General features: G+C 35.5%; 1 protein-coding gene across 1 annotated transcript; it reads right to left on the bottom strand.

The window, feature by feature from the left end:
• Positions 1–10,033: 10,033 nt before the first annotated feature.
• Positions 10,034–11,905, bottom strand: LOC115925881 (E3 ubiquitin-protein ligase TRIM38-like). The gene has a single exon (XM_030989923.1). The coding sequence runs from the start codon at positions 11,903–11,905 to the stop codon at positions 10,034–10,036; it is 1,872 nt and encodes a 623-aa protein (XP_030845783.1).
• Between the last annotated feature and the right edge of the window lie 4,948 nt (positions 11,906–16,853).

Raw genomic sequence — 16,853 nt, 5'->3', positions numbered from 1 at the left:
GAATCCTTTCTGAACATTAAAATAAAAAGGTAAATTAAAGTAATTTTCTAATAACGTGTAACAATTGGTTTCTGAAGTTGTTGTCTCAGGAGGGAGAAATAATAATGTTTCGTCTTCAAACTAGAAATACCAACAAAATCTCCAGTAGCTACTTCTATTAAATTTAAATTGTTTTGTTTACTACTTAATTGAACATTTTTTCATATGTATAATTCATTTGACCAATAGTATTTGAAAACATTTCCTCAATTTTGCGTATTCGAACTCAAATAATAATTGATAAATGCCAACTTTACTATTTAACAGAATCGAATCTTTCCAACTACCATTTTAAGCACGTGCTTTACTTTACACATCCCAGCTACGTGCCACTTTGAAAACAATGATGTAGAATTTTAAAATCTAATATGACTTTTTTTACATAATATCTCCTCTTATATTTCTGTTACCTCAACTAAACCTCGATATTAAATTCTGACCATGCAAAGGAAGATTTTGATAAAACTCTGAGGCCCGAATTCACAAAGCAAGGTTTGAGCTCAGACCAAGGTTTGAGCTCAAACCTTGCTTTGTGAATTTGGGCCTGACAGTCTATTTTGTTTACATATCATTCTCATATCTTTCTTATTCAAATTATATCGTGAGCTACCTGGACAAATTCCGATCATTTTAATCCAATATCTGAATAATGTTTTCCATCTACAAGTTGGTTCATCCAATAATTTCCATATCCAAGATAAATATATCGAATTTCGGTTCCATGTCTACAGTTTCAAGACCACCATCTAACTATTTATTTATACAGACGTTTCTTGTCACTCTTTCTCTTTTTGAACTCCAAAGAAAAGCATAAATGATTTTATTCAACGATTAGATAACAAATTAAGACGCAGGTTCTACAGTTGCCGTATAAACAATTTGGGAAACGATTAAGGCTTTTTAAACAACCACTTCGCCATAAAACGTTAATATTATCTGTTTCCAGTTTTTCAATAGATTTTTTTTCTTCTCATTTTTTCATCAAAAATTAAACATTCGTTTTCCGTTTTATTTTTTCCTGATATGTATTCCCAAATATTTAGTTCAGTACTTTCCCCACACTCTCAATCCGCATAAAATAAATTAATTTTCATTACTGTAGTTTTATCCTAATTTACCTGAGGACCCGCCCGCCACTGCTCCAAAGTTTCTGACCTCCTCCATAACATTGATCAATGATTCTGTACTATTTAACTATATAAGCGGACTCCCTCCCCCTTTACATCAAGAGCTGCCCAATTCAGTTTCATAACCACGACAACATTTAAGAAATCTTTAACAACATTGTATACATAGCTTAACAATTATTGGAGAGGGGCTCACAAAATACGTCAGAGTATTGGATATTTTTGTTTTACTGATGACAAATTCAAAAAATCATAACCCTCCTGTTTTTACTCTGATATTGCTTGAACTTTCTCTAATTTGTTTCTCCTTCTGCTTTTCCTACAACAAAGTTAATATCAGGTGGACTTCCCCTTTTAATCATGTTTGATGTGTTACACAGAACCTCTATGTAGGCCTTCTTGTCATTTGTGTGTATTTCATACTAGTTTTGGAAGTGTTACATTTCTACTAATTTTTACTTGTTACTTTTTTAAAATATTATTTACGTACATTCACATATCCAGCTGTGACTATAGGCACGTCGATTATTTTTCATTAAAGGCTTGTATACTACTCGGGACAGTTTTGTTAACCTGTTTTTAAATGACATTATGCTGCCTTCATTCATCAATATTCTAGTTCACTGCAATCTTTAGTCTGTGATGGTGTCATCGTAAACACCTTTTATTACTGAAGCCTCGATCTATATACGCTATTAGAGATTTTCTGAATATTCTTGCTGTTCTGATCTCTAGGTTCCAATTGATAATTGTACCGATAATGAGGAGGAAATAAACATTAATTTGAATTCAGCCCATTTTAAAACGTTTTTTTTTTTACATTACTTATTGTGGGAGGTTTTCATATCGTCGTTACCAATAGCTTTAAAATCTGAGGAACATCGTAGTATGTCGAAAAAATTGTTAGGGAATCGCAACTCAAGCTAAACTGTACGCTGTGGCATCTTCTCATGAGCATGGGCTAAAATCATTTCGCAAACAGATTTCTTTATAACCTAACAGGCTTGTACTATTGTTGAGCATTTGAATAGGGATCATGTCAGGAATGTGGGCTCGTCATTTTTCCTTATTGACAAAGCGTAATTGTTCAATGAATACTTGATTTCTTTATACAATTCACCAGGTTTTCACACAAACTTTTGATGGCTCAGTAGTTTGGAGGAGCTTTTTACAATAACAACCATTTCCCTAGCAGTAAGTATTCCCACTGAATTAAGGTAGTTTGCCTTAAAGGAATTATAGAATAAAAAACAATCGCTGTCTTTTCTCGAAATGAAACCGAGAATAAAACAAAATAAAATGTGTTCAAGAATATACATGAAATATGTCAAAATTGGTAGAAAATGTTTGTTTGTTTAAGAAATTCAGGCAAACGTTTGTATTGAGTTGTATGCTCTATTTCCATTAAGTATTGATGAGTAGTAAGGTGTTGTGATACTATGAACATGACAGACAAAGAAAGCGGACAAAATATAGCTCAGGTAGACAAAGGAACATCCCTTCACTGCTATTATGTAGAAAGGTGAATATGCATGTGACACTGTTCTACACATTTTTTTACATAATAGCAGTGAAGGGATGTTACTTTGTCTACCTGGGGAACTGTATATTTTGTCCGCTTTCTCTGTCAGTCATGTTCATATGAACGACTTCAATATACTAATTTTAACTGAGCAAACCAAATTCTCTGTCAAGCTCCGCTACCAGCTCGGCCGGTGAATTTCGGGACTCTCCGTGTGCGTGGTCATTAGTGTAGCTGGGCTAGCAGGCAGCTGCAGAGGACTGCAGTGCCGTGCATGAAAATGCACACATACATGTAATTTGTCAGTTCGATGCTTTACCTCTTTCCAGAAAATCAGTTGTTGTTTTACCTACATACATTTACTGTTAGACAGTGTACTATATTACAGTCGAAAGGTATCATAGACACATTTTCATTATGTGGTAGCCTACATAGTAGGTAGTCTACGTGTGCATTTTTATTCGACTCTAGCTCGTGTGAGGTCAGGAGCCGAAAATATAGTAACATTTGTACCCTTCCTGAGAATGTGTCCTTAGAAAATGTGGCTGTGATGATCATACATTAACTATGGTTGTCAGGTTTATCATCGTCACGTTTGGCAGGAATAACCTGATGACCTCTTGATTTGTGAGCGAGGGAGAAATCGAGATGATGAGGGGGTGGGTCGAGAGGGGGCCCACAACAGGACCTATAAGAGCCATTGATTAGGAAAGTCTACGTGTGCATTTTTATTCGACTCGAGCACGAGTCGAAGGTTAGGAGCCGGAAATATAGTAACATTTGTATACTTCCTTGGAATGTGTCCTTAGAAAATGTGGCTTTGATGTTCATACATTAACTTTCGTAGTCAGGTTTATCATCGTCACGTTTGGCAAGAAATAACCTATTGATTTGTGAGCGAGGGAGAAACCGAGATGATGAGGGGGTGGGTGGGGGGGGGGGGAGGAGAGGGCGTCCCGCGACAGGACCTATAAGAGCCATTGATTAGGAGAGTGTGACCAACCTAGTTTAATTTGGGCACAATATAGCGAAAACTGCTTTGTTGGGCAAACACAGGACAAAATAATATATGCCATGTTGTGACCAAGTGAAACCAAGTTGGCTAAATTCTGTGTATAAATGGATCTGGAACCAACAAAAATGCCCCTCCAAAAAGTAGCCCTTCTAAGCAAATACAATTCTACTCCGGCAATAAAATAAATGTCCTTACTAAGGAGAAATATGTTCCTTCTGTTTCTGTCGCTCCCTTGAATAATATTCTTGACCCACTCGTGTGCTTTGTTCACTCATTGCAGTCCCCCGCCTGCCCCGCCAACTAGGCCACCCCCGTCCCCCTAAACAAATTACAAAATATGGACTTATGGAATTATGTAATCATGAACAGGAAAATGAATTAATGCAAATAGAAGTGTCAATTAAGTTGATTTTTTTTTATCTAAGTTCAAGTAGAGTAATCGATATGATATATTTTCGTGGGTTACATACGTACAAGACAAAATAGCTCATCAACATCATTCATCTCATCCAATCTTTTACACAATTTCACTTCCTGAGCGTCCAAGTGCTTGTCTAATGCTGCTTTTCTCTCGTTTAATTTCTTGAGTGATTCTTGATACTTCTTCTCGATTTCAGCCTTTTTGTCGGCAATGTGATCGGCGACACGCTTCTTATGAGTCTTGATGCAAGTCACGTGATTCTTGATGGTTGTAGCTTTCGTCCTACCTCGGGCTTGTAGAGATTCAATTTGCGTCTTGGTAGAAGCATTGTATTCCTCAGCATCTTGAACTGTGTGGCCTTTCTTGTCATGGTACAACATTCGACATCTCAAGCAGATGAACTTCTTACAAGTGATACACACATCAGTACAGATATGTTTTTTTTTATCTGCTTTGTGTTCCGGGCAGTGTATCTCTTTTTCCAAGACCACCCTTCCCTCTCTGACGTCTTCTACTCTCACAACTCTATGATTGACATGAGGCGGCCATTTGTTGTGATTCTCAAGGCATGTGTTACACATATCCTTCCCACACTCACAACAGAAATGTACAGCTCTCGAGTTTGAGGTGCACGTTTCACAGACTTGCTGGCTTGAAAATTTATTGCATTTTCTTTTTTTTTTAATTTATGGAAACTGCCCCCTACCCTAGCCCCCGCTGCGTACAGTCACGGTTCAATGAAAAAACAATGGCCTCGTAACTGTGAGGCCCCAGGATCAAAACCGTGTCGATGTGCTATATTAGTGCCCTTTTGTGGGGCATTAATCCTCATTACTGTCATTTATGACTTGAGAGCGTAGGTCCCCTAGTTAATAAGCATAGTAGCATACACATGCTTTAGCAGTTCCGCAAAACACACATTGGCAAGTTATCATTTAATAAAATCTGAGAATGTATACTATTATCTATATCTATTATTTTTAAATAATTTTTAAAATAATTCCATAAATTGGGGTAAAACTAAAATATTCCACCTTTATGAGCGACAGTGTACAAGACAAAATAGCTTTGATTTGCCAAAATAGATCTTAACGCACCATACAACTTTTTTAAAGAGCGCCATCTAAAACAAAATGTGAACATGACGTGTAAGTATGTCTGAGATGCGGGTCTGCCGTGTAATCTATTAAATTGCGACATTGATGATGATATGAAATTTGAAAATAACAGTGATACGAAATGATGATAAGATTGTAGATGCTGCTGCTGCTGATAGTGGTGATGATGACGATGACGTCATTATCATCCTAATCCTAATTTTAATAAATTGCATGGTAATTATCAACATATTTTCATAAACACCATCATCATCATTGCCATCATTATTCATTACTACTACCAACAACGTCAACATCATCATCACGCCAATCGGCCATATCTTAACTATCATCATCTATTTTATCCCTGACCCTGTCATATACGTCATCATTATGAAAAGAAACTTTGTCACGGTATCACTGTCATTATCATTATCAATGTTTCTATCATTTTCATCATCATCATCATCATCGTCATCATCTTCACCATCATCATGCCCATCGTCAATGTCAGGACTATCATCAAATATTTTATCACCAATATCTTTGTCTACGTCATTAGTATATTAAATACAACTCTGTCATGGTATAACTATCGTCATCACTATCAATATTGTTATCGTTATAATAGTCATCATCTATTTCATCATAATCGTCATCATCATCATTATCATTATCGTCATCATCTTCATCATTGTCATCATCTTCGTCATCATCATCATTCGACTTTTTTTTACATCACAACTATAGGCAATCAATCATACTACATCATTATCATCATCGTCAACATCAACGTCACCACTGTCATTACCACTATTTATTCTTTTCATTCATTTGATTGTCATTAACGTAACATCGGACTATAAATAAAGCATGTTGATTGCTTTATTTATTGCTGAAACAAGGTATTTACTTCTGTATTTTGTGTAAGAGCTCTCATCATTGGTTACTGTTTCAAAAATCAAATTTTAAAACTAAAACCAAACAACAAACAAACAACAACCAAATTAATATACAGAAAACAGCACGAAAAAGAAAAAAAAAACATCATCACCATCATTCACCGCCATTACCAGAATTACTGGCAGTTATTTGTTGTACATTCTATCATCTGTAAAACGGACTCTAGCAACAAATGAGTATTTTCAATGAGGTAGGAGGAGCTTTGGTATTACATCGACAGCAGCAGCTCCTTAATATTATATCAATATTCTTACATTAAGAGAGACACAAATTTTGCTTTGGATTCACCACTTTTCAAATAAACGATTTATTTTTGCCTCAAAATATAGACTGATACATACACAAGTATAGAAAAAAGTAAACATTTTTTATCGTAGTTTCTACAATGTTGGATGATAACCTCTACATTGATGCATTTTTCATGTCATCCTAGTACCCTATACATAGATATAAATCATGTACGACATTTATTTGAAACGGGTCAGCTCGCAATACATTATAAAGATAATCACTGAACCTGTCAGATAAGTTTGTCCCAATGACCTGTTCATACATATACAGAAACATGTTAGGTTATAGTTGTAATACATTTGACTATATATTCCCATATACATTCCTTGGCCTGTTCTTCATATTACGAAACAGTATACATCGTCCATCAAAGAATGACAAAAAGAAAACTGAGTCCTGGTAAAAACGAAAAATAATTTTTGAGTTTCCTCATTCTTTGTATGTCAATTTGTTAGAATATCATAGTAGAATTATCTCCTAAAAAGAGATCGCTGTTAACATACCAAATATGACAATTTTATAGCTGAAAAGTTTGGGTGACAATTTCGTTTGTAGTCCAATATTTCTATGGCAGCGATGTGATTTTTGAAATCAATTTGTAGTCTGTTAGTCAGAGGCTTTCTATTATGATAATTCAAAACATCACATTGTACATAATTAGATTTATGTTATACATACTGAACTTTCCCCATTTGCTTCTAGGCATGGCAGTATCTTTCACAGTGTTTACATAATTGATTTAAATTTGATATGAATCCCCATTGGTCGTCTTGCTAACATAATTATATGACTACTTATTTCATTCTTTACATTGTTTATATGTATCCTTCGTTAGATTGTTCATGTTTTTATTACCAACATGTTTTGTTAAGTGATATATTCATGTAACATATGCAGTAACTTTTCCTTTTAAAGACAATGTATTCGTTAGACCAGAACTCAACTAATCTTAAAGATCTTAAATCAATATATACACCAAGTTATTGCGTTTTCGTTGAACTTAGGTTTACGATAATCCATTGTCATTAATTAACTTGGTATGCTTTCGTAGTTTGGGATTACCCGGTAATGTACAACAGTGCACTTCTTTGGCTTCTTCCAATTATGATAAATATATATTTATAGTTATCAATATAATATACAGAACGTGCACTGTTTAAATTTCGCAAACAATATCATCTATGGAATAACCACAATAGAGTCTCCTTAATACCATTGACGTATAAATCCTATAATTTCTCTTTAACACTATAAACATGTAATTTCCCAAAGAACTTGAGTAACAGAACGAAATGATAATCCAGAGATGGTACTTTACCAATATAGGTGTATCCTATACATGTATTTAAAAAAAATTGAAACATAAGTAGTTTCTATTTCACCTTGTGTATAAGGCATACTTTGAAAGACGATGAAGTAACATGATTACAAGGTCATTATGTGACGGTCTCCACCTATAAATTTATTAAATATACAACTTCATCTTCATGACAGCGACATTTCACAAAAGCAGCCAGTTATTATCAGTTGCAATACTAATTACTAGTTTTTTCATTAAACATTCCTTCATAGTCATTATATTTAAAATTCCAGTTTCAAGTTTACTTCCACACATAAAAGAAAGATAACAACAATAACAGAATATACTTGATAATACAAATTATGAACACAAGCATATTAATATTTACATTTACGTATACGTGTACAGAAACTGATAAGTGAGACAAAGGAAAGAAAACTAATTTGATTCAGAGTGGAAGAGCCGACAGAGGTCATAGACCTGTCGAGGACTAGGTTCTTACAGATTTCTCAATTAAATATATCATTATCAAAAAATAAAAGGGAAAATAAATAAACAAAGAAACAAACTAAAAATAAGAAAGAAAGAAAGAAAACGGAAAATTAGGAGTATAAAAGACAATTCACAGTATGTGAGTAAATACACTTGTTTTATGGGAACTCAATAAATAAAGACAGATTTCATAGTTACCCAATCATTTTTTTTTTTACAACAAATGCCTTTCCAAGTGCTATTATTTTGAGCCAACCATGCCAATGGCTTCATTAAATATTATTATGTCATTGTGATATTATGTATAACATATTATCTAATGATATCATCTCAAACTTGTCTAAGTACAGGGTATATATACCTAACAAAAGTCAAATCCAGGTCTGTACATCTATTCGAGCTCACGTTAGCTTCTACAAAGTAAAAGTAAAATAAAAATGTAGAAGTATGCAATGGTGAGAATAAACTTACTTGAAACAATGCCATTTCTAACAGAAGACTGTAAGCATTATGAACTATACAAAGTGCAGATTATTCTATGCCACGCTTTCACGATATTTACAATTATAGTGTTATGTATAGCGAACTTGTTTTCTGAATGTAAACATACTCGATTATGTGTAGTTGAAAAATAACGCTTATATCTCATTTATTTCCATCCCATTCATGATTCTATTTTTTTCTCTGTATCAAATCTAAAACCTTGTGTGTTCCACGAATATCTTATATTATATGTGTAAGAAATGTTTAGTTACTTTGTTTTTTTTTGTAATAGATTAGTGATACACATTAACATAATCTGAGTAGGAGCGAACCAGATACATTGGTCAATTTGGGACTCTTTTTACAGGTACTGTTGTTGTTATCAGGTGTCAACATTATCTGTTGATACCTGAACTGGCTGTGGTTCGCATTTTGCATACAGACAAAATAATAAATCGGTAAAACTGTATGTTTTATGTTACGTCCTGCTTTGGCAATTGCATTGTCCTGTATGGGTCATATATATTTTGTGTTATTTGTGATGTATCTTTGTATGTGATATATGGGTACCACGATCTATTTTGATTCTGTAATTAAGATTGATCTTGAATTAAAAGATAGTATTTCAAAGTGTTTTCCCCCTCAATTTTGCGTAAAATGACCTCAGTATCCGTCAGGTGATAACCAAAGTATTTGTTTGTGTCATGGTAGGTTTTTTCATTGTGGATATTTCTGTAAACCTTATTTCATCAGACATTGAAAGAAAAAAAAGTTAAATTTCGAGGACACGGGTGATTCACATGGTGAGACATATGGTGTTAATAGTGCCTGTTTTTGCTTGAATTGACTGGATTTATTTCACGGGTAGTCCAGTGGTACTCTGCCGTAAATGCGCGATGATCAATGAGAAAAGTTCATTCGGTGACGTATCTTTCAACGCGAATTAAAGAAAACGTGGACACAAACATGAGTCTGAGCGATTTAAATAATAATTTTTGAATTAAATTAAACTTTTAGTCATGCTTTTATGCGCTTTGTTTTTCAAGATATTTTGCATAAAAATAATTATAAATAATTGAAAGTCAGAATACATCACGTCACATCACGTTATCATACATTTCGAATTCAATTAAATATTTAGTCATGTTAGTATGCATTTTGTATTTAAGAGAATAATTGAAATTCATAATACATCACGTTAGGTTACATGTTTAAATCATTGCATTATTGTGTAGTCGTCTGTTCCTGGACTGTTATCATTCATGGACTGCGTGGTGTGACGGTTATAGTTTGAATATATCGAGTCTATCAGGAGTACAGAAAGCAATCTCCCCTGATCGTAGCTCGCGGAGAAAGAACCAATTTGTCTTAGTTTTCTCAATCTTGTGATCAGAGATGAGAGTCTGGATGTATTTGAGCTCGTTGGTGTACTCATCGATACTAACCAACCCATCATAGTGCTTGACCCACGCGATCAGGATTGATTTTTTCTGAGTCACAGCAACATATGCGCTAGCGGTTGAATTATTTACCTTGTGTTTTACATTGCCATCTTTACCAATTATTGTTACTGTTCTACCATAAACGAGGATCAATAAATCATTATAAATAGTGATCTGCCCAGGTATATACCCATTGCATGGTATCTCCCTGATCGCCTTCCCACCTGCTGATGAGTATACCTGGATCTTTGTGAGGTTCGAGTAGCCGACATAGATCAAATCATTACTGTCTACAGTGAGACTAGTTTCACCTCCATCTTCACTCAGATTATCAAACCGTACATCCAGCTTCTCTGACTCTTCTGTGTACAGTATGATAACATTGCTGCTATTCAGTACGACATACCGACCATCAGACAGGTATCCTACTCTACGGATACCGACATCCTTGAGGACTGTCTTCTGCAGCTGACCATCAGCAGAGAAGATATCGATTCCTCCTGTGTGGTATCCCACTGCCATCCTACCATCGCGTGTAGCAGCCATGTCATTCATGTTGCCTTTCTTAGAGAGTTCTACATCACATACAGACACACATTTCACTACCCTAACCTCACCAATGTTCAACTGATCAGATCGATTGCTAGGTGTGAACAGTATACATGAAACGACGATCAGAAAGACTGGGAATATTGCCATAACGCTTGCTTCCTTCAGCAGCTGATGAATGTGCAACTGATCACATTTAGGTGTCAATGTTATTTGCTCTGCACGGTCAGCTACATCCGTAGCCAGCTTATTCTCTGGACCTTCCCTATCTAATACATTCTTCAGCTCTCCATACAATGTATCACGAATGACAATGATATCACCTTCTAATGGAGCCTTTATGCTTTTACCCGCTAACACACTCGCACTCTCAATTATCGTAATCAACCTCTCATCAACATCTTGCATCTCATCCAATCTGTTACATATTTTCTCTTCCTGCTTGTTGATTTCAGCCTTTTTGGCGGCAAAGTGATCAGTGACACGCTTCTTCCGAGTCTTGATGCAGGTCACGTGATTCTTGATGGTTGTAACTTTCGTTTTACCTCGGGCTTGTAGAAATACAATTTGTGTCTTGGTAGAAGCATTGTATTCCTCGGTATTCTGAACTGTGTGACCTTTATTCTCATGACTCAGCAACCTACATCTCAAGCAGATGAACTTCTTACAAGTGGTACACACATCAGTACAGCGGTGTTTTTGTTTATCTGCTTTGTGTTCTTGGCAGTAAACCTCTCCTTCGAGGACTACCCTTCCTTCTCTGACGTCTTCTACTCTCACAACTATATGCTTTTCATGAGTCGGCCATTTGTTGTGAATCTCAAGGCATGTGTTACACCCGTTCTTACCACACTCACAACAGAAATATACAGCTATCGAGTTTGAGTCGCACATTTCACAGACTTGCTGGCTATTTCTCACATCATCAATGAGAGACTTGAGAGGAACATTAGTATTGAGATTCGAGACATTGCCACCCTTTAAAGGTGTTTCTCTTCGAAAGATGGGACATGTTAGAAAAGTATGTGAAGAACTTTTAAGAATATAATTAAGGCATTTCTTACAGAAAGTATGTGTACACGATAACTGCTTCGGGTCACTAAGCAGCTCGAAACAAATGGGGCACTGCAAATTGCGTGAAACTTTGCGTTCAAATTCCGACATTGTGAATCTCCTATCTCAATATGCACTAATATAATACATAATCCAAAAACAATAGTACATTCATGTGGAAATTTAATCAGTTGATTAGTGCCTATTCATATATTCCATAGGTTTAATACATATATCACCAGATGCAGTAGGCAATAGTTGTTTCAAGGTTGACTAAACTTCTTAATTGGTATAAACCAACTTGAATGATGTGAATGATCAGATTAACCAGGATAAAACCATCGGGATAGGACTTGGGATCATCTTGTTAAGGTTGTCAGCCAACGGTCTCATCGGCAGTCACTCAGAAATATCAAAACAATTATTATTGATTTCATTGCTACGGCTACAATGTACTAATAACTAACTTAGTGTAATGAGATGAGTGTTTATATTCGGGTATATTCTCCTTCCTGCCGTTGACCACCAGATGCTATCTTGTGCAGATCAAGAAGAAGTCAGGAGGCAGTCTGAAGATGAATGAAGATTATCTCGTTTCTTCTGAGCCGTACTCCTCACACAATGACATAGCTGGCTCTGTCAAAATTAAAAATGAATAACAATTGATAAGGACCATGGTTTTCCTGGCCATTTTCACTGCTTTATTTTAAGTCCGTTTGGAAAAATGTTTATTCGTTCTCTGAATTAAGAGTATCGGTCCCGAGATTTTGCACTTTTATCATTCAAATTCATTTCGTCTATTAAAAGCGTGTGCAAAGATTCATTCTTAATTGTCGTCAATTGCCGAAGGTGATCTCGGGCATTTCATTTCAATGTTGATTCGAATAATTATACAGTTTGGCGACCAAGGTATATGATCCTTTAGAGATGTGTGAGGGTTTTGTGAATGAATATTGTATAAGCGTGTTCACTGGTCACACAACATATTTATTAAGTCTTATTTTTTATTTTAGCTACGAGGAAACAAGGTTGCACTGACAATAAAATACATGAAAGAAAGTATTCCCTTTTCGTTATGTTTATTGGTACTGATGTAGCTGACCGTACACTTGCAAAGTGTAGCCAAGCACATGCCGATGACTCGGAATATAAATGCATAAATGGTAAATGTGAATATTGCACGTAGATACATTGAATGGTCATATAATGAGATGGACATAAAAAGATGTAATGACATAAATAGAGCTTAAGACATAGATGAAATGACGTCGAAAGTCCTATGATGGTGAAGAGATGTGAAGAACGAAGGAAGGGGCTCACGCGATGAATGTGCGGAGGCTTGAAGGCGGAGATGCAGCTTCGTAGTCGTGGCTGAAGAGCCGGGAAGGATCTCAACGCTGACGCTCATGATAAAGATGATGAAGAAGCTCTCAGGCGAGAAGAGAAGAGAAGAAAGTGGAGCTCGACGATGAAACAGTGAGTCGTTTGATGTCGGAGGCCAAGGTAGAAAATGCAGACATCAAAGCCGGCACTGGTGCTGAGCAGAGATTATAGCTCGTTTGATGCGCCGAACTTTGATGGTGGATGTTTAGCTGAGCTACGGTGAATTGAGCTCGTGTTGGTGTAGAGACTACCGAAACGAAGTGACCGGCAGCTCCCAGCGGAGAATCAGGCGTCATGTTGGTCCTGATTATAACGTTCCAACTGGGAGCCCGATGGAGACGGCAGAGAAAGAGTAGACGTGTCGTAAGAGAGGTGATAGGCACGGAAGAATAAACTCAGAGAGGAAATCATAGAGACGTCTTGAAGTAAAACCTCGTGGCGTTGAAAATACACGGGGTGAAGAGTGCGGAACCACGATGCGCGATTGGAACGAAAAACTCACTTGGTCCGAATAATTTATAAATAAGTAGTGTGATGGAAAATAACTGTAAACATGAATGTACGATAAAAGTAGGGCGAATGTAAGAGCCGCTACAACCCAGACCTATAAAATTGGCCCATGTGCGTGATTAGTCAACGAAACTGAATAGTACACTGTTCGTCGAAGCGAGAAATGCGATTATTGTACATTTATCATGTTTATATCAAACACCATAATCCGACAGCATTTTACATAAACCATTTCGTTGGACTCGAATGCACGTTGTCCATCTAGAATATTCTTCCTTGGTGTTCGTATTTCGGATCCGGAATAAAAGGTAGACACGTTAGTAAAAATGGAGACCTATTTATAGTCATTTTTATCAGTCATTGTACTTGAAAAGCATGTTGAACCAGGGAGGTGATAGGGAAGGAGTGGGAACTGTTGTAATTTATTCATTGCATGCGTGGGTTCTAAAGCGTAAGAAGGGGATGCGTAATGTATAACTTGGCTTTGAGATTCCATGCTCCGAGCTGTTCTTTAACTGCGGGGAATTTCGGAGGTCAGGCACCAATTTCACATTTATTAAATGATCGGCAAAATTTCAGTGTAAATTATAAACTTGATAGGGAATTGTATTGGGAATAGTGCATCAAAAAAAAAAAAAAAAAATTTACTAGTCCGCCCTTTCTATAATTTGTGCGCAAGATATGGTAAAAGAAAAATTGATCTTGACAGAAACTCAATATTTTAGGATAATTCGCTTATTTTCGCATGTTTTAATGTCCTGTCATTTAATCCATGATATACAATCTTCGATACATTTAAAGGTAATACAAAGTTTTGATATGGGGTCATGAATTTGGTTCAAATGAACATATTGGAAGCATATGCGATTGTACAATATTTAAGGATCGTTGTCGCGGTTGAAATCGAGTCTAAAGAGATGAAATTGTAAATAATGAACTCTTTATGTTGCATAACACCCTCTCAAGACTGATATTACTTTAGCTTTAAAACAATGTTTCTGGACTACAATCGACCGATTTGCTATTCCCGTTTGGAAATTATAAATCAGAACTGCATAATCTGAGATTTTCATGGTCGCAACTACCATGGAATGGCCTTAGACGCAATTTGAAATATTTAAAATTAACCGTGAACCCTTAAATTTTAGACTATTCAATTTCTCGAAAGTAGGAGTGCTACAGGGGAATAATTTTTTAGTGCTTATAATACATTCACAGGGGCATCCAAATATATCAAAATGTTAAAGAATTACTATCCATCCAATTTTCAAAATTTCCCAAAACTTTGCAGGAGCAGTGTGGGAGAAAGGATGTAAGTTAAATAAAATTCGTATAGCACCTTTCTGAAGAAAAAAAAAAAAAAATCGATTTTTAATGAGTTTCAGCTCTCTATCTTCCCACACTATATTACGGTAAATAAGAATCATGGTATTATACAGATAAAGAAGAATATTAAATGGTACAATTTGTTTAATTCTGTTCATTGCACCAAATACTTTAGATATTTGACATGATACATAATGTACATTTTCTTTCCAAGTCAGTCTGTTCTCAATTCTTACTTCTAAAAAAGTTGTAGAATTTACCATTGATATTATTTATTTGTATTATCTTGTATATTCTAAGTCTCGCATAACTCTCAGATTTAAACTTAGGTTTAACATTGCGTTTATGAAGTCAGGTTTAACTTAATCCTAGGTTTAATCCTGGTCTAACTCTGTGGAAATTGTAAACATATTTAAACCTGGGGTACACTTAGTTTAAGTCTGGCTTAAGTCAGTTGTTGGATATTCAGAGAAGAAGAAGAAGACACCATTAAAAGGCATTACGACGAATTATTGCAAATAATGAGACGGAGAGACCTCTTGTGGAAAAAAAACCTTTCACAATCATGGCGACGATGATTTTGTTTGCATCGTTGTCGTTTTTAAATACCAAACAAACAGCGATTTGCACTTGATAGCTAGCTAGCTGACTCCAACACTAAACAAACAAAAAGTTGCCAAAGTAAATCAACACGTATCACTTTGTTGCAGAGGAAAACAAATATAGTAGTTCCGTACCGTTAGTTCGACGTTATGCTCACATAGTTTTGAAACTGTGTGTGCAATACACATTTTCGAATTGCGTCCCAACGATGTTAACAAATGCGAGTTAAAATAAAATTGTAAGGTTGGATTAGACTTAAGAGTAAATAAACGTAGAGCTCAATCTATATTTATAAGACAATTTTGGATTAGTGTAATTAAGAGCCAACGAGCGTATTAAGCCGGAACTCTAGACCTACTAGAGTTTTGGGTAGAATCTATATCTTTATTCTACAATATCTGCCCTAGATCTAGTCTAGACCCTAGGCCTATGACTATGATTAGGCGCGCCTATTCTATTATAATTATTATGATGTCCAAACATCCAGAACATCCTAAAGATGCACTAGATTTAGATGTCTAGATCTAGACCTAAATAAGATTAAAATGACTAAAAGAGAAATGATCACAAGTACCTTCTTAATGCAGATTAACTAGTCCAAAGTCAAGATTGAAGGTCATATGGTCGAATTTTAAGCGTTTTTTTTTTTTAAAGGACAATGCAATACGTTTTATTATCCGTGTTTACGAATAAATGCGCGCACGATCGAATGATAAGCGCAAGAGATTTGTTTGTGTCGAATATTTTGAATTGAAATTATTAAATTTGCAGCACGAAATCCAGCTATAAAAAAGCCTATATCAGCTACCCTTGAAGATGGCTGAGCTGTACTGAGCATGTGCAGTAGAAGCAGACTACATCTCCATGGTAGTTAAACCTTGGCTTAACTTTAAATCTGGGTTTAAGTTTAGACTAGACTTAAACTCAGGTTTAAATAAACCTGGCTTTCAGAAACTGAAATGATACTTAGACCTGAAGTCTGGCTTAATTAAACCCGGTTTAAAGTTAAACCTGGGCTTAACTAATTCTGAGTTTAGAATACGGGCCATGATGTTTATGGTATAATATATCTCTTTTACATAAGATGGAACAAAGACGACTATAAACTAGTTTTTCAAAGATTTTTGAGAATTAAAGTAGATAAAAATTGATATCGGTCTATAAGTATTAAAAATATGTTTATCTCCTTTTTTGTACACAGGAATCACATTAGCCTTCTTGAAAGCAGTAGGAAAGA

This window comes from Strongylocentrotus purpuratus, unplaced genomic scaffold (genome assembly GCF_000002235.5).
Source record: "Strongylocentrotus purpuratus isolate Spur 01 unplaced genomic scaffold, Spur_5.0 spur5_scaffold_19, whole genome shotgun sequence".
Classification (NCBI taxonomy): domain Eukaryota; kingdom Metazoa; phylum Echinodermata; class Echinoidea; order Camarodonta; family Strongylocentrotidae; genus Strongylocentrotus; species Strongylocentrotus purpuratus.
Note: the sequence above shows the minus strand (reverse complement) of the source record. Positions and strands in the feature narration are given on the sequence as shown.

Coding starts and splice junctions, on each gene's coding strand:
- LOC115925881 (XM_030989923.1), bottom strand. CDS start 11,905: ATGTCGGAATTTGAACGCAAAGTTTCACGCAATTTGCAGTGCCCCATT.